The sequence below is a fragment of the Danio aesculapii genome, chromosome 9, assembly GCF_903798145.1.
Source record: "Danio aesculapii chromosome 9, fDanAes4.1, whole genome shotgun sequence".
Lineage (NCBI taxonomy): Eukaryota > Metazoa > Chordata > Actinopteri > Cypriniformes > Danionidae > Danio > Danio aesculapii.
The window spans coordinates 46,178,911-46,204,544 of NC_079443.1; the positions used below are offsets into that span (position 1 = coordinate 46,178,911).

At 38.7% G+C, this 25,634-nt stretch overlaps 1 protein-coding gene across 2 annotated transcripts in view; it reads right to left on the reverse strand.

Annotated features, from left to right (window-relative positions):
• Window positions 1-1,058: 1,058 nt before the first annotated feature.
• Window positions 1,059-25,634, reverse strand: part of itgb2 (integrin, beta 2) — a 29,045-nt gene continuing 4,469 nt past the window's right edge. For both annotated transcript variants that reach the window (XM_056465872.1, XM_056465873.1), the window contains exons 3-16: window positions 23,726-23,817; window positions 21,637-21,829; window positions 21,359-21,529; window positions 19,056-19,297; window positions 18,203-18,358; window positions 16,855-16,950; window positions 16,688-16,777; window positions 14,661-14,795; window positions 14,335-14,522; window positions 6,652-6,884; window positions 5,874-6,090; window positions 3,500-3,705; window positions 2,299-2,462; window positions 1,059-2,206 (exon numbers count right to left, since the gene is read on the reverse strand). In XM_056465872.1, the coding sequence (XP_056321847.1) occupies window positions 2,138-2,206; window positions 2,299-2,462; window positions 3,500-3,705; window positions 5,874-6,090; window positions 6,652-6,884; window positions 14,335-14,522; window positions 14,661-14,795; window positions 16,688-16,777; window positions 16,855-16,950; window positions 18,203-18,358; window positions 19,056-19,297; window positions 21,359-21,529; window positions 21,637-21,829; window positions 23,726-23,817 (2,252 nt within the window). In that variant the 3' untranslated portion in view covers window positions 1,059-2,137. The remainder of the gene's footprint in view (window positions 2,207-2,298; window positions 2,463-3,499; window positions 3,706-5,873; window positions 6,091-6,651; window positions 6,885-14,334; window positions 14,523-14,660; window positions 14,796-16,687; window positions 16,778-16,854; window positions 16,951-18,202; window positions 18,359-19,055; window positions 19,298-21,358; window positions 21,530-21,636; window positions 21,830-23,725; window positions 23,818-25,634) is intronic.

The following is a 25,634-nucleotide window of genomic DNA, read 5'->3' on the forward strand; positions in this document are numbered from 1 at the left end:
ATTTAAATGATGTGCACGCTTTCGGTATTTATTTTCACTGCTAAGTGCTGTTCATAGTTCGCGCGGCTCTTACACGATTACTCTGTGCCACAAACTGAACATTATTTACAACTTCATTACCTGTTACTCACAGCCTATGCAGGTTCTGTTCACTAAAGTAGACGCGCGCATCTATCATTAAGTAGGGTGTGCACCCGCCCTCTCTGTGGTAACAGCTCACGGTCAGCAGCTCATGTGTGATTTCCCAGCCGCGAATACATCATATATGAAGACAAAAATGACGTTTTTAGGTAAATTATACCTTATAAATACAGTATGTGACTCTTTTAACATCATTTAGAGGTGTCGCTGAGCAATGTATGTGAAACAATGAAAAGACTTGTGCTTCTCTCCTGAACATGAAAATATGATTGGCAGAATCGTGGAAATGCTGGATTAAGATTGTCTAGGGGTCGAATCGAGATCATGATCTTTTTTCGATTAATTGTGCAGCTCTAGCTCAGGTCTGTGCCAAATCAATGGGTCCGAGATCGCCTGGTGGTCTCGGCTCGACTGAAACGAATTCTGGAGCGGATCGTTTGTAGTGAGAAAGCGATACGATCCGAGACTGGCTATATCACAGTGTTTTATGGATATGTAACAGGCATACGGCTATATGAAGAGAGAATTATGAGTAGAGCGGGAGGTCATTCCAGACATCCCAAGTCTCCCGGAACGAGTGCAAACAAGTGATAATCTCCCGGAAATCGCGCGTCTCCCTCCCGGTCCTCAAATACATTGCGTACCCTTCTCACCCCTCCCCACCGCATCCCTCCTCGCTCTTCAGACACCCTTATTGCTCCATCGTCATAACCTAAATAAGGATGCATGACAGCTGAGCGGGACAAAATAACCCGTGAAACTCTGACCAATGTGAGGAGAGTTTACTCACACATGACTTGTTTTAGCTATTTTGGTCCGTTTAGAAACTTTGCCGTGTGAAAGCGAACCGCACCAAGAACAAAGAGCAACAACGTAACAATTTTAATCCTTGTTTCGGAACAAATGAATCGATTACAGAAATCAAACTTTACGCAAAATTTGCAAATACAATAAAACCTTTTTGGCATACAAGTACTACACGGATAGTCCACAAGGGAATTCCTGCAAAATGCAGTCGTAAAATCAACTTTACTAATATTTAATACATTACACAGCTCTTATATACAAATCAACCCAGGCTCATTGTAAATATGTGTCCAGGGCTACATTATTGAGAACAGAGAAAGATGTACCCTGCGCTACGTCTGCTTGCAGTTTTTGTTTTCACCCATCCACTACAGTATGCAATATGTTCTCAAATATGTTACTGGTGCACATTTTCTCATATGCTAATTTCTTGTAAATCCACCACAGTGTTTTTTTGTCAATATCAACGTCCTTTTCGTGCACATCCATGAGAGAATCTGGTCATGCATACCAGCTTGATATCAACTCACCCACACACTACACCCTAAATCCCTAAACCCAACCAATAGTGTTTTCAAAAGCAAACTAGAGTCACTTCTGCATGCTTTTACCAAGATTCCACACTGCTATTTATTTTGTATTCCTTACCTGGTTTCTTTTAACAGACCCAGGTCCGTCCCATTAGTACCGAGGTACCAGTCACATGAGTTGATCCCCCGGACACATATTTCTTGTTTCTCAAAAATATAGCCCTGAGCACATATTCCCAATAAGCCTGTGTTAATACAAATGCTTATTCTTGAGAGGCATAAGTTACACATAAGTTAGATGTTATTAACATTGAAAGCCCAATAGGCAGGTTACAATGCAAAGCTAAGCAAATGATCAGTTCTCAATTTTAATAACATGGAAAGCTAACATATGTTAATTAAGTAATAGTTTCATAACAAAGAATCTGTAAAATGCAATACACAAGCATTACATAACAATCACATCATTTTCATACATCTGAATATAGATGGACTCTGAAACATAGAATATTAACTCACAGAGAGCTTCTAAAATGTAAACGATTTGACAAACGCACAAACTTTCAATGTTAAAAAGGATATTTAGTTGCATAATTCTTTATCTGCCTGGTGAATTAATAATTAATACACATCCACACTGTGCTTCAAACCAAATTTTCTCATGAATCTCCAGAAAATGTTGGGTTTTGAACAGTGGTTGTGGCATTCTGGAATAATGGATTGGTACCCTGTTTGCAAAGAGGAAAACATCATCTGCTTAATTAAATGTCATGCAGGAGTTTGACTGAAAACCTTTTATATATGAAGAAATGGAACTTACAGAAGTCTTTTCGTGTTTTCTGTCTTTTTCAAATCTCCTCCATTCTCTAAGGTCGCTTGCATACAAAACACCCTTGATGATGAGGAGCATCAGGAGACCAATCAATGCCACTCCAGCCAGAGATCCTCCGACAATGGCTATAATGTTTGGCCCCTCGGGACATTCTATCACGAGAAATGTGAAGGTAGAAAGCTTTTCATTTACAGTTTTAAACATGATGCAAGGACAATAATGATAATAATAATTCTGTAAGTATTTACTCAACCTCAAGTTGTTACAAACAGCCGTTATCTACAGTATGCTTTAAAGCTCCAAAAATGGCAGCTTTTATAATTTTTGTCCTTATAAATTACGGTATTGTTTTATAAAAATTGGTCACACTTTACTATAAGGTTTCATTAGCTAATGTTGGTTATTTACTAACATGTACTTGTACTTGAATAATACCTGTACAGCATATAGTTAATCATATTTTAACATATGTTAATGTCTTATTAAAATCCAAATTTATACTTGTTAATATTAGTTAATGCACCATGAATAAGGCCAGATAGAATCTGCGGACTATTTCTGTGCATAATTTTGTTAAAAATCTGCAGATTTATGCAGAATGACTTTAGGAGTATCATAACTAAAAACTTAATAAAAAAAATAATACATTTACAGTATTTAATGTTTACAATGCAAATCAAATTAGATTCATTTTATTTGGTAAACAAAGCAAGTTTCTTATATACCATATCTACTAAAACACAGAAAATATTACTTTACAAACTGTATTGTAAATAAATCATACAAATATTTCCATGTTAATCCATAATATTACTGAAATTTATTTAAAAACTGATTAAATATGAATTTTCACACATTTACATAAGTAAATAAACATAATCAATGATGAGCTAAAAATCTGCGGAAATCTGCGTGCACAGATTATGTGTGGGCCTAACCATCAGTTAACATGAACTAACAATGAACTGTATTTTTCATTAACGTTAACAAACATAAACATATACTGTAATAAATTAATTGTTCATTGTTTGTTCATGTTAGTAAATGCATTGACTAACATTAAATAATACAACCTTAAAGTAAAGTGTGAAATTTCTTTTTCAGCAGTGTTTGGAATGACTGGATGATGGTGAATAGTGAGAGGATCCAAGTAACTTGTACATGTTGTAAAATTGCAGATATTGTATACCTCTGTCTTTAAGGACACTGACAAAGTAGCGGTCAAATCCAGGTTCTTCTGTCATTGTAAAAGCCATCCAGCAGCCCTCTTTATCTTTGACTCTGCAATCACTCTTGACCAGTTTTTCAACGGTCTTAAAATTCAGATGTTTACAGGCTAAACTGCAGTTCTTTTCAAACGGTCCAGTCCCAAAGGCCAAACATTCAACACAGCTCCTGTTTTAAAAACATAGCAAATTTAAAGCATAAAATGTTATTTGATTTCTATATTGTATTTAAAATATTATTTGTAAAAATATAAAATATTATTATTATATTGTATTTAGATTTTTTATATATACAGTGGAGGTCAAAATTAGAGAATAGTCCATGAACATCAGAAATAATCTTCAAAAAAAATGTTTGTTGAAACTACTAGAATGCTAGAAGAACAGAGTTTTTCAAAACAACTGAAGGCACTTTAATTAAAAGGTGTGTGTGTGGATAATACAGTGATCAAAATTAAAGTAACAACAGCCATTAATGTCTCACAAGGGGGACATCAGTAGTCTCTAACACTACTCTATTATTTTGTTTAGTCTCTTCTACAATTCAATAAATGTACTGGATTTCTAAGCCGTGACATTATTGCTTAAGATTTTCCAGGGATTATTAATTTGGTTTAGATCAGGACTCTGGACTGCCATTTCATTATTTCAATGTTTTTAGCTTCAAGAAACTGCTTTACCTGTTTTGATGATTGAATGGAGGGAAGGAACTGACTGTTGCAGAAGGCTAAAAATGTACATTCATTCTGCGTATATCAGTATAAGAAGATCAACTCCTGGTGCAGAAAACACACCCCAACCACATCACTTCCTTCACCTTTTACTGACCTCTTTAATGCACAGCTAGTGTTTTTCAGCCAATGGTGAACTTCTGGTGAAAGGTTTATGTGACCATTTTCAATTTTATACGGTTCCTTTTACAGCATTGATATTGTAATTAAAAAATAATTAGTTAAATAGACTTAAGCATCCATTTGGTTGTCAAAGTGTAAAACGAGACGAAACCCATTTAAACACAGGCGCCATCATTAGCAACAGGTTAGTGCAGAAACTCCATTGAAAATACTGTGGTAAAATTAATATCCATATTTTAAAGACATGGTGCAGAAAAATAGAATTTAATGCAGTGCTTCTTGCTTGGTCCTAAACCCACTTTATATCATATATAAATCAGGCAGTGATGATCGCTGATTTTTTTAAGAAATCAGATCTTAAATGGTGCGATTTTGTATGGGATGACAATTTATCGAAAGCCCTGGGTGACAGAAGTTAAAAGTCTGTGTGCATATACCTCATTGGGTTCAGTCAACAAACATAATATTTCCCGTCTGACCCAAATAAGTTAAACACAACATGCTCCTCAGAAAAAGACTAGTTTAGCTTTTTCTGATGAGAGTTTGGGTCTCTACACAGTTGCCTTTCAGCCCATGTTCTCTTAAAAATTGAGACGCGTTATACCAAGACAGGCCCTTACCACATTCAGCACCAAAAAAATGCCCACTTGCATAAAGACACAATATTTTATAAGTCACAGATTTGGAATGACCAGCTTTTCTTGCTATGACTGAAAGGGTCTCACCCATTTTTTTTTGGGGGGGGGGGGGGGGGTTTATGGGGGGATTACGGGAGTTTTCAAGGAGAAATAACAAAACGGGAGGGAGCAGGGGGATTGGTCTGAAATACTGGAGACTCCCAGAAAAAAAACAGGAGTGTTGGCAGGTATATCACTGACTGTTGTTTATGGAATGTAACACAGACATGCACGTGGGAACGGTGGGCGGGGAGAAGCAGCTCATTTGCATTTTAAGCCACAGGCTACAAAAACAGCTACAATGTACTCAGAAAAAATAAATAAAACTTTCTTTGGAAGAAAAAATATTATAGGAAATACTGTGAAAAATTCCTTGCTCTGTTAAACATCATTTGGGAATTATTTGAAAAATAAAAAAAAAATTAACAGGAGGGCTAATCAGTTTGACTGTATGTAACTCATAATTGACTCTTTAAAACTCGTTCACTTCTAGGATTATTCAAATACACTCTATGACTAAATAGTGACTAAAATTTACAAAATTGCACTTCATTCTCAAATGTTTATCTCCACTGTACATTTTTTAAATATAATTGAAACACTGCCATATATAAAAGATTACACTGAAGTATATCTTTATTTAAGATGCAACATGCCTGGAAAATATTTATATATTTATTATTCGCTAACAGAATGAGATTAATTAGTAATAATCCTCTCACTGCTATTATGCAATGATGGAAAATATGTGTATTTTGCTTGATGAATAATTTATTGTGGATGGCAGCTTTGAAAAGTTTTCTTACCCTGACTCTTGACACGGACGTTGACATGTAGGACAGGTTTTGCAGTAGAGCCCCTTGTATCCCCTTTCACATTTGCACTGGTTACATTCACATGTACCGCGGTTATAACAAACATATCCTTCAATCTTGCATTCATTGTCGGATTTAGCACAGTGACAAGCTGTTCCTTCATAGCCTTCATCACACTCACATTTGCCACATTTGCACTTGCCATGACCTGTAAAAAATACTCACTTTACACATACAGTTGAAGTCAGAATTATTAGCCAATCTGAGTTATTAGACCCTTGTATATTTTTCCCCAATTTCTGTTTAATGGAAAGAAGATTTTCTTCAGCACATTTCTAAACATAATAGTTTTAATCACTAATATCTAATAGCGGATTTATTTTATCTTGGCCATGATTTTAGTAAATAATATTTTACATGATATTTTTCAAGATACTAGAGGCATTTAGGTAAGTCAATGTATAATGATGGTTTGTTCTGTAGACAATCGGAAAAATATGGCTTAAGGGAGCTAATAATAATGACCTTAAAATGGTTTGAAGAATATAAAAACTGCATTTATTTTAGCCAAAATAAAACAAATAAGACTTTCTCCAGAAGAAAAAATATTATAGCAAATACTGTGTAAATTCCTTGCTCTGTTAACCATTATTGGGGAAATATTTGAATATTTGGGCTAATAATTTTGACCTCTCCTGTATTTTAAAGAATAACTTATTAGACACCTTTTACTTTCCAAAAAAACCCCCAACTATTTAAAAAAAATCACCTGCACACTGTTTATTGTCAAACTTTTCACAGTGTTCATCGTCGCATTCACAGTGTTCGCCATAGAAATGTCCGTTACCCTCTGTCAAATGGCACTGACACCGTCCACACACACAGTCTCCTTTTCCTTCACATTCAGTGCCATTGTCTTTCCGGCACTGGGCTTTAAATGAGGCCTCGTCTTTTTTACCTATTGTGCATTCACAAAGCTGTCCTATGAAACCAGAATCACACCTGTGGGCACAGAAAGGTTTCTTAATTTCATTTGCAATTTTTCTAAATTTAAATTCATGCATTAATTTATTTTCCTTCGACTAAGTCTTTATTTCAGAGGTCGCCACAGTGGAATTAACCGCCAACTATTCCAGCATTTACTTTATGCAGCGGATGCCCTTCCGGCTGCAACCCAGTACTGGGAAACACCCATACACACTCATTCACACACATACACTACGGCTAATTTAGTTTATTCAATTCACCTGTACCACATGTCTTTGGACTATGGGGGAAACTGGAGCACCCGAAGGAAACCCACGCAGACACAGTGAGAACATGCAAACTCCAACTGGCACAGCTGGGACACAAACCAGCGACCTTCTTGCTGTGAGGCAACAGTGCTCACCAGTTTTCTTTGCTAAATTTTAGAATGATTTTAGTTACATTGACAGATTTGTCACATGTTGGAGTTTGCTTCAAGCTATAATTTAATTTAATAATATTTTATGGTTTTGAAATTTGCAAACAAGAATTACATTAAATGAAATGAATTACTGGACATTTTAGTGTTTGTCATTCTCCTATTTTCACCTCCCAAAAAAACAAAAAACCACCAAAGTAAAAATCAAGAACATTTTCTATTCAGTCATACATTTTGGTATTTCATTACCATATTTTTTGATGACATTATAAAACTAGATAAGGATTACAGTGAAGCAACACATTTTTTTAAATGATTAAAATTTCATTATTTAAGTCTTTATACTTTTATATTTCACTATGCTTCAAATCACTAGGTTTTACCAATTCGTTTTTAACCAATGATTAATAGCTTATTGAGATATGGTGAAATGTATTATGGTCACTTATTCTCAGTGCTTAATTTGAGCCGGATCCTGTTCCGGAAAATGTCAGATATTCATGTTTTGCGTTCCGGTACTTATTTTAATGGATCAGCCATTAACTTTTGCGTAGTGAACACCTACTGTACATGTGTGTGTAAGAGAGAGTGAGAGAGAGAGAGACAGAGAGAGAGAAGGCTGTGTGGATTGTGTGTGTGCGTGCGTACACATGATGATAGTCACCATGTGCAAGTTAAAGCAAAAGTCACTTTAAACTATTGGCTCTCAACAATATTTTCAGCCAATCGGCTTTCTTATGTGTACAATCACTCTCATTGTTTTACGCGCAGTAATCAGCGAAAATAAATAATGGCATTGGGCCTACCTAAATAACATCTGTATTTTCAAAAGGGCAGTCAAGCATATATTCATTTTTTAAAATGGATAGGATAGCGGATAGCGGGAGACATGCAAAGTGATCTCAAGTCAGCCAGAAAACATGGCAGAAGAGGTACTGTGGGCACTTTTTGAAGATCAGACTGAGTGAATAATTTCATTATTATTTTTCACTTGGCACATAATGGGGAAGTGAACTGAATAGTGATTGTTCACACAACTTATGTTTGTAGCTACATGTTTTTATTACCCATGACTGACCTATAACATTATATGGCATAAAATAATTAAAGACCGTTCAGAAATATGATGCTCTATTTTTACGCTCTCACTGTTTTATGACGTAATGTTCTGGGAAAACTAAAAATTGTTTGGTGGACGCTGGTCAAGTCACTTTAATTTCCTGGTTTTGTTCTGGGAATTATTCATTTACAAGCACTGCTTATTCTTCTTTAGTTTCCACAAGTACAGGTCAAAATAAGTATCTTCTGTATTGTTTTATGCATTTATATGCTGAATGAGGATGGAACATCAATTCATGTATTTTTTTATTTTCACAAAAGTTACTTTAAATGTGTCATGGATTGGTCAGGCTCTCACGACCCCCACTCACGAAGATCACCATCACCTGACTTCTAATGAGCACACAGCTGCATCACATTCACGAGCACCAGATAAAAGCACAGCACTCCAGTCGCTCATTGTCCGGGCTCGTCTCGACGAAAGCGGACAACTGAGCGACCACTCAGCGTAGTCATCCTCAGCTAAACAAACGATTTACTTACCTGTTCTCTTTGTATTCCTCCTAGTCTTCCTGGTCCTCCCGAATCGTCCTGTCTTCCAGTCCTTCCAAGTCTGTGTCATCCTCTGTCAGCTGTATCTGGTGTGTGCTGTCCATCCTCGTGTATTCCTGTTACCCAGCCACGGAGGAAAAGACCCCAACATCATTCCTGATCCTCCTGGCTATCCTTCATGTGCTCCTTGTTGTCATTCAATAAACACCCTAACGTTTCCTTACCTCTGTCTCCTGTCCGCTTCATAACAGAAGCCCGGACCCATAACGACGACAACATGAGCACCCTCGATCACTTTCAAGAGCTGGTGGACCAGTTGAAGCGGATTCTACAGCCACCAGCTCCACTTTCCAACGCACCACCAGCACCGAGCACTTCCGCCTCCACAGTTTCTTCTTCGGCCCTTCCTTCCAGTCCCATGGCCCGACCAGCGCCCTACTCAGGCGGAGCGGGGGAGTGCAATGGTTTTCTGTTACAATGTTCCCTCATATTCGAAATGCAACCTTCTCTATATCCCACAGATAAGTCAAAGATCGCCTACATCGTATCACTACTCTCTGGACCTGCACTTAAATGGGCTGAGACGATCTGGAACCAAGCCGGGCCGGTCATGAATTCCATCACTACCTTCACGGAGTATTTCAAAGAGGTGTTTGGACGTTCTGATGGGGAAGTAGCCGCTGGAGAGCAGCTGTATCATCTAAAGCAAGGTACTCTATCTACACAGGAATATGCTCTCCGGTTTCGCACTCTAGCAGCTGCAAGTGGATGGAATGAGAGATCGTTGTTGACCACGTACCGGCTCGGCTTGGAACCCACTCTCCGAATCCAGCTGGCCACATTAGATGATACAATGGGTCTGGAGAGATTCATCCAACATTCTCTCCGATGTTCCGATCGTCTCCGTTCCTATCAACAGGACACCATCACCCCCTCGTCTGCACTCCTCCAATCGCCTGAGTCAACAGCCTCTCCAGAACCAGAACCCATGATAATAGAGTCTGGAAGACTGACATCAGCGGAACGACAGAGGAGGCTGACCCGGGGTCTGTGTCTATACTGCGGTGTCAGTGGACACACCCGTATGGAGTGTCCCCTTCGTCCCATTCGGACTTCAGTGAGTGTATTCAGTACGAATATTGAACAATGTAAACCACTTACTACCACCGTACAAATAACTACTGCCTCTATTTCTCTCCTTGTCACAGCCCTCATCGACTCCGGGTCAGCAGGGAACTTCATCTCCCAATCCCTCTGTCGTCAACTCCACCTCCGTACTGAGGCGTCCTCGCATATATACCAGATACAACCGATAACCCAGTGCACTCGATCTTCGACCCGTATCCATCGACAATGCGAAGACATCCTTCTTCAAGTGGGGCTGTTACATCAAGAGAGGATTCAATTTCTGGTTCTGGAGGGTGCAAATATGGACATCATTCTAGGGCGCCCGTGGCTGGTGAAGCACGATCCCATCATCTCTTGGGGCACAGGAGAGATAAAGAAATGGGGATCTGGATGTACACCTACCTGTTTTCCAAATCTCCCTCTTCAAGGTCGGAACCCCATTTCTTTGTTTGCAACATCGGTCGAGAGCCCTCCTGAGAAGCAGTCTATCCACATTCCTAAGGAGTACAGCTCCTTTCATGATGTCTTCTGCCCCAAGAGAGCTTCCCAGCTACCGCCGCATCGGCCATGGGACTGCGCGATCGACCTAGTTCCAGATGCCCAGTTGCCAAGAGGTAGGATCTACCCGCTCTCGCTTCCAGAGAATCAGGCAATGGAAGATTACATAAGGGAGGCTCTGAGTCAGGGGTACATACGTCACTCAAAATCACCAGCCGCCTCAAGCTTCTTCTTTGTGGCCAAGAAGGACGGAGGGCTGCGTCCATGCATCGACTACAGGGTCCTAAATAACGGTACAGTAAAATACCGATATCCCCTTCCTCTGGTACCAGCCGCTTTGGAACAGCTCCGAGAAGCTAAAGTCTTCACTAAATTGGACCTCCGCAGCGCGTATAATCTGATAAGAATACGTGAGGGGGACCAATGGAAGACAGCATTCGTGACCCCTACTGGCCACTATGAATATGAGGTCATGCCTTACGGTCTGGTCAACGCCCCCTCCGTATTCCAAAACTTCATTCATGAAGTCCTCCGGGAGTTTCTTCACCACTTTGTAATAGTGTACATAGATGACATCCTCATTTACTCCCGGAGTGAGGCCGAACATCGCCAACACGTTGCGGAGGTCCTACACACATTGAGAGAACATCACCTCTACCTCAAAGCGGAGAAATGCTCATTCCACCAGAAGTCGATTCATTTCTTGGGATACATCATTGATCAAACCGGTATACGTATGGATGGGAAGAAAATTGAGGCTGTTCTATCCTGGTCAGAACCCACTTCCATTAAGGAGCTCCAGAGGTTTCTTGGGTTTGCTAACTTTTATAGACGGTTTATCAAGGACTACAGCAGGATTACATCACCTCTCACTAATCTCCTCAAGGGTAAACCCAAAGGACTGGAGTGGACCAAAGAAGCAGCCGCAGCCTTCCGCCTTCTTAAGAAGGAGTTCACAAGGGCCCCACTCCTGACTCATCCTGACCCAAATCTTCCTTTCGTGGTGGAAGTGGACGCATCCACCACCGGCGTCGGGGCAGTATTATCTCAACATCATGATACACCGCCCCGACTGCATCCCTGTGCCTATTTCTCTCGGAAGTTGAGCCCGGCGGAGCAGAATTACAGCATAGGAGACAGGGAGCTGCTAGCAATCAAGCTAGCCTTGGAGGAGTGGCGTCACTGGTTGGAGGGAGCCAAACATCCGTTCCAGGTGATCACAGATCACAAAAACCTCCAATATATCAAAGAGGCCAAGAGACTATGTCCACGTCAAGCCAGATGGTCACTTTTCTTCTCACGTTTTGATTTCTCCATTTCCTATCGTCCAGGACCCAAGAATCTAAGAGCAGACGCTCTCTCTCGTTTACACGAGCATCACGATCATGAAGAACTCCCAACGAAGATTCTTCCCGAACACATCTCCATTTGTCCGATCACCTGGAACGCTCCTCCAGTCGTTGCCACTCCGGAAGCCCCTGCTCCGCCGGGATGCCCTCCTCATCGGCAGTTCATACCACCTGAACACCGGGTAGATCTGATCCACTCCTTACATACCTCGCTAGGCACTGGACATCCAGGGATCAACAATACTCTCTCGCTAGTATCCCAACGATTCTGGTGGCCAAACATGGCAAGGGATGTGAGGCAATATGTTCAGGGCTGTAAGGACTGTGCCCAATCCAAGAGCCCACGTCATCTACCCGCTGGAAAGCTCCATCCCTTGCCGATTCCGAACCGTCCCTGGTCACACCTAGGAGTGGACTTTATCACTGATCTCCCTTCGTCAGAAGGTAATACCTGTATTCTAGTCATAGTAGATAGATTCTCAAAGTTTGTCAAACTAATCCCTCTGAAAGGTCTTCCCACAGCCTTTGAAACAGCCGACAATATCTTTAATCAAGTCTTCAGGTCATTTGGTATTCCAGAAGATATTGTGTCGGACAGAGGTCCACAGTTCATCTCACGTCTATGGAAAGCCTTCTTCAAGCTCCTAGGTGTGGCCGTCAGCCTCTCTTCTGGATATCATCCCCAAACCAACGGGCAGACAGAGAGGAAGATTCAGGAGGTGGGACGGTTCCTGAGGACCTTCTGCAGTGGTCACCAGAGCTCCTGGAGCCAGTATTTGGGCTGGGCAGAATATGCCCAAAATTCACTGCGGCAACCCTCCACCGGACTCACGCCATTCCAGTGCGTCCTGGGCTTCCAACCACCGCTCTTTCCCTGGGATGGCGAACCATCTGATGTCCCCGCAGTGGATCACTGGTTCCGGGAGAGCGAGAGAGTCTGGGACGAGGCTCATCAACATCTGCAGAGGGCAGTCCGTCGAAGCAAGGTAACCGCCGATAGAAGAAGGTCTGAAGAACCCAGATACACACCCGGACAAAAGGTGTGGCTATCCACCCGGGACATACGCATGCGACTGCCCTCTCGCAAGTTAAGTCCCCGATTTGTTGGTCCCTTCACCATCGTGGAACAGGTTAACCCCGTCACCTACAAACTACAATTACCCTCTCACTACCGTATTCACCCTACATTCCACGTATCACTCCTGAAACCCTATCACGATCCTGTTCTTCCCTCCACAGAGCCTGACCACGAAGAGGAACCCCCTCCTCCACTGCTCCTAGAAGAAGGAGCCGTCTACGCAGTGAAGGAGATCTTGCGTTCCCGACGTCGTGGTGGCCAGTTGGAGTACCTGGTGGACTGGGAAGGGTACGGCCCCGAAGAAAGGACATGGGTTCCCAGAGCTGATATTCTCGATCCTAGTCTCATGGTGGAGTTTCATGAGAGCCACCCTGAGTTCCCAGCGCCTAGAGGCAGAGGGAGACCACCACGGCGTCGGAGGTGTCGGCCCTCAGGAGCGGGCCCTGGGGAGGGGGGTACTGTCATGGATTGGTCAGGCTCTCACGACCCCCACTCACGAAGATCACCATCACCTGACTTCTAATGAGCACACAGCTGCATCACATTCACGAGCACCAGATAAAAGCACAGCACTCCAGTCGCTCATTGTCCGGGCTCGTCTCGACGAAAGCGGACAACTGAGCGACCACTCAGCGTAGTCATCCTCAGCTAAACAAACGATTTACTTACCTGTTCTCTTTGTATTCCTCCTAGTCTTCCTGGTCCTCCCGAATCGTCCTGTCTTCCAGTCCTTCCAAGTCTGTGTCATCCTCTGTCAGCTGTATCTGGTGTGTGCTGTCCATCCTCGTGTATTCCTGTTACCCAGCCACGGAGGAAAAGACCCCAACATCATTCCTGATCCTCCTGGCTATCCTTCATGTGCTCCTTGTTGTCATTCAATAAACACCCTAACGTTTCCTTACCTCTGTCTCCTGTCCGCTTCATAACAAAATGTTAAAGTTGACATTTTACCTGAATTTAAATAGCTTTCTATGTGTATAAAACTTCTAAATTTAATTTGAGTGTGCCAAAATGATATACTGTATGTCACAATTGACCCATTTATACAAAGATTAGAACTTTTTGCAATATAAATAAAGTGTAAAAAAATATAAAGAATAAAATAAGAAATACAATGCTTTATTGCATGGCTTATGGTAATGGGCCTAAAAAGTTGCATTAAGTATTAACTAATAAGACTGATGAGATTAACAAAATCCTCAATTTCAGTCTTATAAAATTGTCAACAAAAATATTCATGCAAAATAATGAATTTATTATTATATCTTCTTATTATTATACATATGACCCAGACATGTTGTTGTAAGATTAACCCAGGGCCTTAGGAGTAAATACCTGAAATGTGATTATAAAAAATTTGATCAAATGATGCATTTCCCTTACTTGCAGCTGCCGCAGACAACTTCACCCTGTCCTTTACAGTGAGAATGTCGTCCAGGGGGATCACCACAATCACATTCGCAGAGAGTCTGAACGTTCACCTTCAGCTTTTCATTAAAGCCCAATGGCCCGATGGAGAAGCTCTGATCTTTGATGCATCTGTCCACTGTCACCGTCACATCAAAAATCACCTGAAAGTATTAAAGTAAGTGTACGTTTGTAAGCATTTGCTTCAATCTGCTAAAATGATGAACCAATATTTGCATCGCTGCATTTGCATAAATTGTCTTTCTATCTCAGTTCGCATACTGGCATCTAATCTTGCTCACCTCCTGTCCAATTGTCACATTATCACACTTCCCATCATCACTGGGGGTTTTTCCACCGGTACATTGTGATGCATATTTCACAGATATGAAGTTCGGGAGGGCATCATGGGCCATGATCACTTCAGAGGTTAAGTTCTGTTCAAACCCCAAAGGACATTAAATCAAATCACTGTGCTTTACTATTAAAGGAACACTCTACCTTTATAGTTCATTTTTACATTCAGTTTTACCATAACCATTAGTTTTACAGTTGAGTTTTACCATTTTTGAGCCCAATGGCAGGAGCACTTTTAGCTTAGCTTAGCACGGATAATTTGGATTAGATCATTAGCATCTTGCTTTAAAAATGAGCAAATTGGTTTTGATAATTTTCTAATTTAAAGTCTTCTGTAGTTAAATAGTGTACTAAGACTGATGGACAATCATGGGTTTAATTCCCAGAGGGACGGAGGGAACATCTCCCCCCGCATCCGAAGGTTGCCCCAAAAAAAAAACATAAAAAAAAAAATCATACTCTCTATTGTAAAAAATTAATGTATGTATACCTAAAATAATTGAATGTAAGTAGAGCCCCCCCTCCCCCCAAAATAATGCATTTAGAAACAGTTGAGTTCCCCCTCTCCTTTCTCACAGTGGTTTGGCCCACTGCCTGCTTTTCCAGTTCATCTCATCTAATCTACACACAAGTCAGGTGTGTGGCAACGGCAGTAAGTAGGGTATTTTATTCACTTTAAATGCGATTCTCTTTAATGTAGTTGATGGAGACTCGCATTAATTATCATTAATTAGTTGTGGCAAAAATGATGATGACCGATGTAATTTTCCATGAATCTGCTATTTGAGCGATTAAATTATTACTTATCTAGTTAATGCATGGTGGCTCAGTGGTTAGCACTGTTGCTGAAGGTCAGAAGGTTGCTGGTTCGAGGCCCGACTGGGTCAGTTAGCATTTCTGTGTGGAGTTTGCATGTTCTCCCCGTGTTCGCGTGGGTTTCCTCCAGGTGTTCCAGTTTCCCTCACAGTCCAAAGACATGTACTACAGGTGAATTGAATAAATTAAATTGGCCGTAGTGTCTGAGTGTGTGTGTGAATGCAAGGATAAATGGGTGTTTCCCAGTACTGGGTGAGAATGGCAACCGCTGCGTAAAACAGTTGGTGTAGTTGGTGGTTAATTTCGATGTGGCGACCCCTTATAAAAAAGGGACTAAGTCGATGGAAAATGAATGAATAGGTTAACGGTAGCTTGTTTACAATAGCTTGTTGCATAGTGCACTGCAACTAACATGCCAAAGCCATCTCCCATGCATTGTTTTATTTGTGATGACTCGGGATAATGTTAACTTAACATTAACATTGACTATTAGCATATTGTTTAGCTGTGCATTTACTAAATGAGCATTGTATTATTTTTGTCCCCTTCAAATGTTGCTCATAAGAGTTTTTTTATTCATTGCTCCCCCCCACTGTTAAATGAAATTTATGCCCATGCGGAAAATGAAAGTTGATATTTTTTACACTGATAGGAAATATACTCTTATTCCAGCGTAATGATCAATGAATTTTACTGCTTTACCATGGCTGCAGCAATGATATACTGTGCCTTAAAATAGCTCTGGATCATCTCTCATATTGTCTCTCATCTCTTCATGGTTGTTACATAATATCATTGCATCCACTGCAGCAAAGTTATAGCAGCAAAACTCCTTGATTATTACATGTACTCCAAAATAAAAGTATAGCTTCTTGTTAGCCTAGGAAATAACAGCTTTTCATTTTCTGTCAAGCTTTAAATATAAAAATTATCCTAACATTTTGGTCAAGTTTGAACAAGATCCTAATGGTCTAATCCGATTCAATGATCTATGCTAAGTTAAGCTAAAAGTGCTCTGACCAGGTCTAGAAATGATTTTAGTTAAATAGCTGAATGGATTAAAAAATAATAAAACTGAACTGTTTCACTCTAACGGAAGTTGTTAAAAGAGCCGATTATTCTTTAAGAAGGCAAGTTAAAAATCACATGCACTCACATTGTATGCTTCCACAATTAGGTTGACAACATTGTTGGAGTCTTCAGAAAGGACTCCGACTGCAGATTTGGGGATCAGTTTGCTCAGCTCCTGTTAAGAAACAAATCAAGCACACCATTGCAGACTTACTATAAATAAGGGTCTCCGTAATTAATTGTTTTACTTACTGTGTAAACAGTTTCCATTTTTTTTGTGACGGCAAAAATTGGTTGTATGTTTTGCTCCTCCAGTTTGCGAGCAACCTGTCCGACAGATGGGTAGTCCTGAAACATGAATTATATTATTATTATATACAGATGGGTAGTGCTGAAACATAAATCATATTATTGTTATATTTAATATGATATCAAGATCACGACGCGGTGGCGCAGTGGGAAACACAATCGCCTCACAGCAAGAAGGTCACTGGTTCGAGCACCGACTGTCAGTTGCCATTTCTGTGTGGAGTTTGCATGTTCTCCCAGTGTTTGCGTTGATTTACTCCAGGTGCTCCGGTTTCCCTCCACAAGTCCAAAGACATGTGGTATAGGTGAATTGGGTATGATAAAAATTGATCGTAGTGTATGTGTGTGAATGAGTGTGTATGGATGTTTCTCAGTGATGAGTTGCAGCTAGAAGTGTATCCGCTGCCTAAAAAGTATGCTGTATAAGTTGGCAGTTCATTCCGCTGTGGCAACCCCAGATTAATAAAGGGACTAAGCCGAAAAGAAAGTGAATGAATGAATGAATGATATCAAGGTACAGTATTGATGAAATCCAAAAACATGAACTATAGAGATGTACAAATGTTTACAAATACTGTGAGGGCTTGAATGTGTTGAAGTGCTGAAATTTAATTGATGATTTTACTGTAATTCTGCTTACCAAATTACGATAATATAATATAACAAATTTTTTAAAATTATTAATAAAAAGATTAAGGTAACATTGTATTTTAAGTACCAACTCAATTAATTATTTAATTCTCACCTGCAAACTATTAAGATATTGTCTGTTCAGTACTTATAAAGTAGGATCTTATTCTATGTCCCTAATCCTACCCAATACTGAACCCAAACTACTACCTTAATGACTAACTACTTATTAAGCATCTAAAAAAATAAGCAATCAAGGGTTGATTAAAAGCGATAGTTGTATATAAAATAAAGTATGACCAAAATGAATATAATGTAATATATAACACCTACTAATTAACTAATAGGCTGTATTTGTACTTTTTAGGCATTTGATCAGATGCTGTCAGTGCTCATATTGAATATTTTACACTAATAACTTACAGTATTTAAAAAAACATCTGGTCTTTCACCAGTATCAAAATAAATCTGTAGTTTTTAAGTCAAAATTTTTGTTTAAACTTAAAACATTTGATGTTGATCTTTTGAGTATGTTTTTAAAATCTATGTATTTTTATATTCAGAATATTTAGGCCCATGTCAGTGTCACATAATTGCAATGATAACTGTCTTGGATTCTGCTTTTCAAATAACATAAATATTTAGAAGTCATAAATCATACCCATATGTTGCTCTTGCTGTACTTGTTGTTGACCAGCTGACAGGTTTCATTGTTTGGTTCCAGAATGGCAGCGAGTTTTCCATCTCCTGCCATGTGGAAGCCGTCATCAGTGGCCAACACCAGCAGCCGAGTGCTGTTTCCCCAACCAATCTCTTTCTGTTCATAAGAAACACAATTTGCTTTGTATTCACTTAAATGATAAAGAGCAACAAGCATGAAGACAGCTTCATAAACATTGGTGGAAATAAGTATTGATTAAGTATTTGTCTATCAAAAGGTGATTGGCTGGGACATTCTACAGCTTTATTTTGTTTTTCATTTGAAAGTTTCCTTGACTGTGTTTTGGATCATTGTCTTGCTGAAATGTCCACCCTGGTTTCATCTTCATCCTCCTGATAATGTAGATGTTGGACTGAAGCAGCTAATATTCCTTTACACTTACGAACGGCAGAGGGTTGCTCAGAAACTACTGAGAGATTTCAGCTGCTGTCTGGGCTTTCACTGCCTTTCTATACATCCCTTTCTTCATGTGTTCAATACTTCTTCTCTGCGTCGTTTCATTTTATTACACATAACTTAATTTGTTAACTAATTAGTTTTGCTTTCTTTGCATAAATGGATTTCTATAGATTTCCAGTCACCTTTAGAAATATGTTTTCTGAGAAATATGGTGACATTTTCAATACTTATTTCCCTCACTATAACCAATTGTGTATAATGAAGCACAGAGACATTGTTTACATGATTAATATATTCAGGCATGTTTCACACCACATGACTTGTAAATAATTCTTTAGCACATAGAATGGATAATGTAACATGTTAAAATGTCTGTCAAAAATGTAAGTCTCACCAGGCAGACGGCAGCTTGCATGATGGCATCCAGGCTTCCCTCTGGAGGGTCCAGGTTTCCAGATATATGCTGCTGGTTTACCAAATTTTTGAACTCGTTTCCATTTGCTGTTAGTGAAAGTACATGCTGAAAGCCAAATGCTGGCTGACATGGTTCATTTTTATCCGAGCAGGGGTGTTTGAGCTTTGCTTCATTGGTGTCGGTGTATGGAAGAAGCGTTTTGTCAACAAACGAACCGAATCCTGTGTTAGGAAAGTTGGGTTATGAAGCCGTTGCAACTTTTCAAATCCAAAATGTACAATAACATACAATATATTTTGTCAACAAATGATATTGGTAACATTTTACTTAAAGGGGGTGTTCATAAGTCATGAAACCTTTATGTCACATCATGAAGATGAAGGAGATTGTATGCATGCTAATGACAGCTGCCATTAAGTGTCATTCGCTCAGTTATGTACATTTAAATGTAAAGGTAACATTGTTTCAGATGTTCTTGTTATGACAACTTGACATAAACAAATACATAACAACATGTCTTTGTCATGACAATTTGACATTACCAAGGCAGAAAAACTTGTCATAAATCTGTCATAATTATGATAGTCATAAGGCCATTAGAATTGTGTCATGACGGATTTTTCTAAACCTTAAATACAGTGGTACAAATTGAATTTGTCATTCAAGTGTAATTAAACATCATTAAATAGAAATGATAATGTTATAAATGTATTTGATAGAGTATTGACACTTTTCATTTTAAATGGCAAGCCAAAAAAAATTCCACAGAAAAAAATAGATCAGGTAATATTCATGACTCAATTATGATGACCTTATGACAATCATGACAGATTTATGAGAAGTTATGTTGACTTGGTAATGCAAGACACTAACAGATTTCATTGTCTTGGAAATGGCAGGTTGTCATAACAGGTTGACAATGACAGGTTATAATGTAGTTGTTTGTCAAATTGTCGTGGAAAACACATCTGAAACAATGGGCTCTATTTTGAAGATTCATGCGCAAAGTGCAAAGCGCAGGGCACAAACGCATTAAGGGCGTGTCAGAATCCACTTTTGCTTATAAGTACGGAAAAATCCACTTTGCACCGTGGCGCATGGTCTAAAAGGGTTGAGCTTATTTTCTTAATGAGTTATATGTGTGTTTTGAGAATAAACCAATCAGAGTCTCATCTCCCATTCCCTTTAAGAGCCAGTTGCGCCGCGCCATAGCGCATTTGCTATTTACATGGCTTTGTAAGTGGAAAAACTGAACCCTTCACTAGAGAGAAAACAGTAAAATAGAGCATCTACAGCGCGAGAATGAGAGATGAGCCTCCTCATTGTTTACTTTTGCTTTCACTCTCGTGGATAGGGAAACGTGTTGTACGCACAGACATCCATTAGCCTATAAATAATTAATTTCGTTTGTTAAGCACAAAGATTTGTTTCAAAACTATTTCTAAATTCAGTTCTAATTTCCAGCCAACGAATAAATTAACGATAATAACGAAGTGTGTTAAAAAAAAGAGTTATAGCCTAATACAGTTGCTTATAATACAGATGCTTATACAATATGCATATAATAATAATAACATTATACAAAAGCAAATTGTTATGAATAAACTGAAAAAGCCCCCATTCATTCACTTTCTTTTCGGCTTAGTCCCTTTATTAATCAGGGGTTGCCACAGCGGAATGAACTGCCATTTAATCCTTTATATTTATATCCTATATATATCTTTATATCCTATATATGTCTTTAATATTTTAATTCTGTTTCATATGTTTTTTCATATTTGCGTATTGCTGTACATCCTGTGTGTATTAAGCAATGTGCAATGTGTGTAGTAAGCAAAGCGCATAACTAACGCGCTCTGCGCTAGACAAAAGACCGGCTTTGTTCTGGTCTATAGAACAGTCTATTAAAATTTCTCAAAATAGCAACGCGCCAGCAATGCGCCTCAACATGCCTCCTTTTTTAGACCAGAACGCCTATGGATGCACATATGAGCGCAAATGCATTTGCTATTTAAACAGCGTGGCGCAAAACGTCAAAACAACTCTTGCGCCAAGCTGAAACTAGCAAACAACAATTGTGTCGCGCCTTGCGCCACATTGCGCCACGTGTATGATACGGCCCAATGTCATTTTTGCGTTTAAAATGATCAACTAAATGACACTTGACACAAAATGTCCTTCATATTCATGACATATGTAATGTCATGATCATAAAGATATCATGATAGTCTTATGAACACCCCTTCAAGTAAACTGTTACTAATATATGTATATACTCTTACCTATTCTGGCAAAACCGGTGATTGTAGTGAGCTCACTAAGTAAATCATTTCCCAGCCTTTTTACATTCTCCAAATCGTCTTTCATAGAATACGAGAGATCCATTAGGTAGTAAAGATCTACAGGATAGCCTTTTGCTCTTTTAAAACGTAGTTGAAAAGTTTGGGGCATGCCTGAGGGGAAAAAAAACACTCAGCACCATGTTCAAACACAGAGTACATTAAAAAGCTTGTTTGTTTGTTTGTTTGAGATATTGTTGATTTTTATGGGTATAAAATACCTGGTCTAAGATTGAGTTTTATTTCTTGTGGTTGGATTTGCACTGGTTCTTTACCAGGAGCCAGTTGCTTGTTCAAAACATCTTCAAAAATGTTTTGAGGATTTATGATGTTTTCTTCGTTACACCCTCTCTCTAAAAGCAACCTAACGGTGTCACAACGTGCTGCTTCCTGCTCGCCAGTCTTGGTGAAATTCTGTGGTTTGAAAAACAAAAAGTCGAAGAAAGTGACATGCCAGTCATTATATTTTTCCTTTTCTTTTAGAAAGCTGTTGCGAGTTGAGCAGATCAGTATTTGGATATTAAATGATAGAGACTGAATAGAGTTTTGCTAGACGTCATACTGAATTTATTATAGACTTACAGTGGGTTTTAAATGGTCCTAGATCAGTTTTCACAACTGAATAAATGTAGGGTTCCACACACTTCATTCATGTTGTCCCAATACAAATATATTAGATTAATATATATGTTGAACATAAAACAATTAAGTTGTGTCCAAAAAAATCCCAAGAATTATGCAGACTCAGCTCATTTAAATTAGTAGTTTGAATAAGCAGGAAAAAAATATTTTTGAGTGTGTTGTCCCAACACAACTCAGTTGAATTAGGTTAATTGGTTTTGGCAAATTTAAGGGGCATAAAACAATTAAGTTGTCCCAAATAATCTTAAGAGTTGTTTATTATACTTATTCTAAATACACTCACCGGCCACTTTTTTAGGTACACCTGTCCAACTGCCTATTATTCCAAATTTCAAATCAGCCAATCAGATGGCAGCAACTCAATGCATTCAGGCATGAAGACATGGTCAAGACGATCTTCTGCAGTTTAAACAGAGCACCAGAATGAGGAAGAAAGGTGATTTAAGTGACTTTGAACGTGGCATGGTTGTTCGTGTCAGACAGGCTGGTCTGAGTATTTCAGAAACTGCTGATCTACTGGGATTTTCACGTACAACCATCTCTAGGGTTAACAGAGAATGGTTCGAAGAAGAGGAAATATCCAGTCAGTGGCAGTTCTGTGGGCACAAATGCCTTGTTGATGCCAGAGGCCAGAGGAGAGACTGGTTTGAGTTGATAGAAAGGCAACAGTAACTCAAATAACCACTCGTTACAACCGAGGTATGCAGAAGAGCATCTCTGAACACACAACGCATCAAACCTCGAGGTGGATGGGCTACAGCAGCAGAAAACCACACCGGCTGCCACTCCAGTCAGCTAAGAACAGGAAACTGAGGCTACAATTCACACAGGCTCACCAAAATTGGACAATACAAGATTGGAAAACTGTTGCCTGGTCTGATGAGTCTCGATTTCTGCTGAGACATTTGAATGGTAGGGTCAGAATTTGGCGTCAACAATATGAAAGCATGAATCCATCCTGCCTTGTATCAATAGTTCAGGCTAGTGGTGGTGTAATGGTGTGGGGGATTTTCTTGGCACACTTTAGGCTCAGTTGTACCAATTGAACATCGTGTCAACACCACAGCCTACCTGAGTAATGTTGCTCACCATGTCCATCCCTTTATGACCACAGTGTACTCATCTTCTGATGGCTACTTCCAGAAGGAAAATGCTATTTTTCATAAAGCGCTAATCATCTCAGACTGGTTTCTTGAACATGACAATGAGTTCACTATACTCAAATGGCCTCCACAGTCACCAGAACTCAATCCAATAGAGCACCTTTGGCATGAGGTGGAATGGGAGATTGGCATCATGGATGTGCTGCAGACAAATCTGCAGCAACTGCGTGATGCTATCATGATAATATGGAGCAAAATCTCTGAGGAATATTTCCAGTACCTTGTTGAATCTATGCTATTAAGGCAGTTCTGAAGGAAAAAGGGGGTCCAACCCGGTACAAGTAGGATGTACCTAAAAATGTGGTCGGTGAGTGTATAGTTTGAACAAACGACAAAAAATATTTGCTTATAATAAAATATTATTTTTGAGCTTTTTTATTTATTATTTTGTTTTACTATGCTCTTGTGTAGCCTAATATTATGATAAACATGCAAGTAACTAGAATGCAAAGCCAAACTTCAGTATTTCAGCAGTATTGAAAATAGAACCATAAGCTGTACTTACCAAATCTTTACACCATGCACAGCCTGGCCCAGACTTGATGCAGTCTCCACATGTGTTTACTGAAGCTTTTAAGCACTGCTCCTGTGTGTACACTTCAAGAATAGTTCAAACTTCAATTACATTTTGAAACAGTCTGCTTTATTTGCATGATTTAGCATCTGGATATTTGCTTTGCTATCATTAGTGTAGTTAAAAAAAAACACACATATAAAATTAATTTTGGTCTAAAACCTAGTGTGCTACCTACATTAGTCTGCTTTTCATAGCAATTGATTGGAAAATGTTTCCAAATGAGAGGCAGTATGTATTTACTAGCACGTAAGATATCATTTTCACATTCTAAAGAAAATATTATATGCTAGAATTAAAAAAATGCTTTTCAAAAAATGTTCAACAAGGATGCATATTTGATCAAAAGGTTAAAGATGAAATACTATTACAAAAAGAAACTGTTTTCTCTCTGAGTCTATTTTAAAATGTAGTTTATTTTTGTATTCATTCATGTGATGGCTAAGAGGAATTTTCACACGATTCTCCAGTAATCATTGTAATATGTGACCCTGAACCATAAAAGGTCGCAGGATTTAATTAGTAGACACAAACAAAAATACGTATTGATTTTTCTTTCATGCCAAAAATCTAGAAACTAAGTAGTAAATCATCATAAATATTTCAGAATGCAATTTGCATTGCTAAGAACTTAATTTGGACAACTGTACAGAGATGTTTTTCAATATTTCCATTTTTTTAACCTCAGATTTTCACATATTTTTATCTCTACTAAATATTGTCTTATCCTAACAAACCATATTCAGATTCATTCAGCTTTCAAATGATGTATAAATCTCAATTTAAATGAACAATACATTGTATCAAAACTATTGAAATCTAGAAAAAGTCTAGACTACAACAGTAATCGCCATTAATATATAAAAACTGTATTTTGATTAGTAATATGCATTACTACGAACTTAATTTGGACAACTGTACAATGATTTTCTCTATATATTGATTTTTTTAACCTTCAGATTACAGATTTTCAAATATTTTTAGCTCTGCTAAATATTGTCCTATCCTAACAAACCATCATCAATGGTTTTGTTTATTCAACTTTCAAATCATCTATAAATCTCAATTCAAAAGAAAAGACCCTTATGACTTGTTTTGTGGTCTAAGGTCACATATGCTTTGATTTTTTTATATGATTTTATATGATTTGCTAATCAAGAAGCATTTCTTATTGTTGTCATTCTGAAATAACCCCAAACAGCAGAGAGCAATTGAGAAATGAGAGTAGCAGAAGGAATCACGGCACCTCATAGGTTTTGGAACACAGCTAACACATCTTCAGTTGAAGGTTAGATAGACCGATGTATCCAAATCTGAAGGCAGCTGCCCTAAACTAGATTTAGACCATCTTAGTGCACCACAACATCAGATGTAAGCAAAGGATAGTGCAAACGTGTGCATAATGTTTTTTGTTTTTTTGGGGGGGGTGTTGAGGGACACAACTATAGATCCAGTTTGAGGGAATAGTTGTAAAAAAAATGTAAAAAAAAAAAACAAAAAAAAAAGAGGCTGGGTTTTACACAATACCTTCATCTAGTCCCAACACAAAGCGATTAAGTAGTTTCAGGTAGTTTGTACACTGCAAAAATCCTGGGTACACAATTTTTTGATCTTGTCCCAATACAAATCTATTAGGTTAACTTAATGTTTTTTTTATTTTACAAATTAAAGTGCATGAACATAAAACAATTAAGATGTCTCCAAAAGAACTTACGAATTGAGTTGGTTCAACTCATTTTAAATAAATAGTCTAAACAAGCAACAAAAGTCTTGAGTGTACACTAAAAATGCTGGGTTCCACACAATCCCTTCATCTTGTCTCAATACAAATCTATTATGT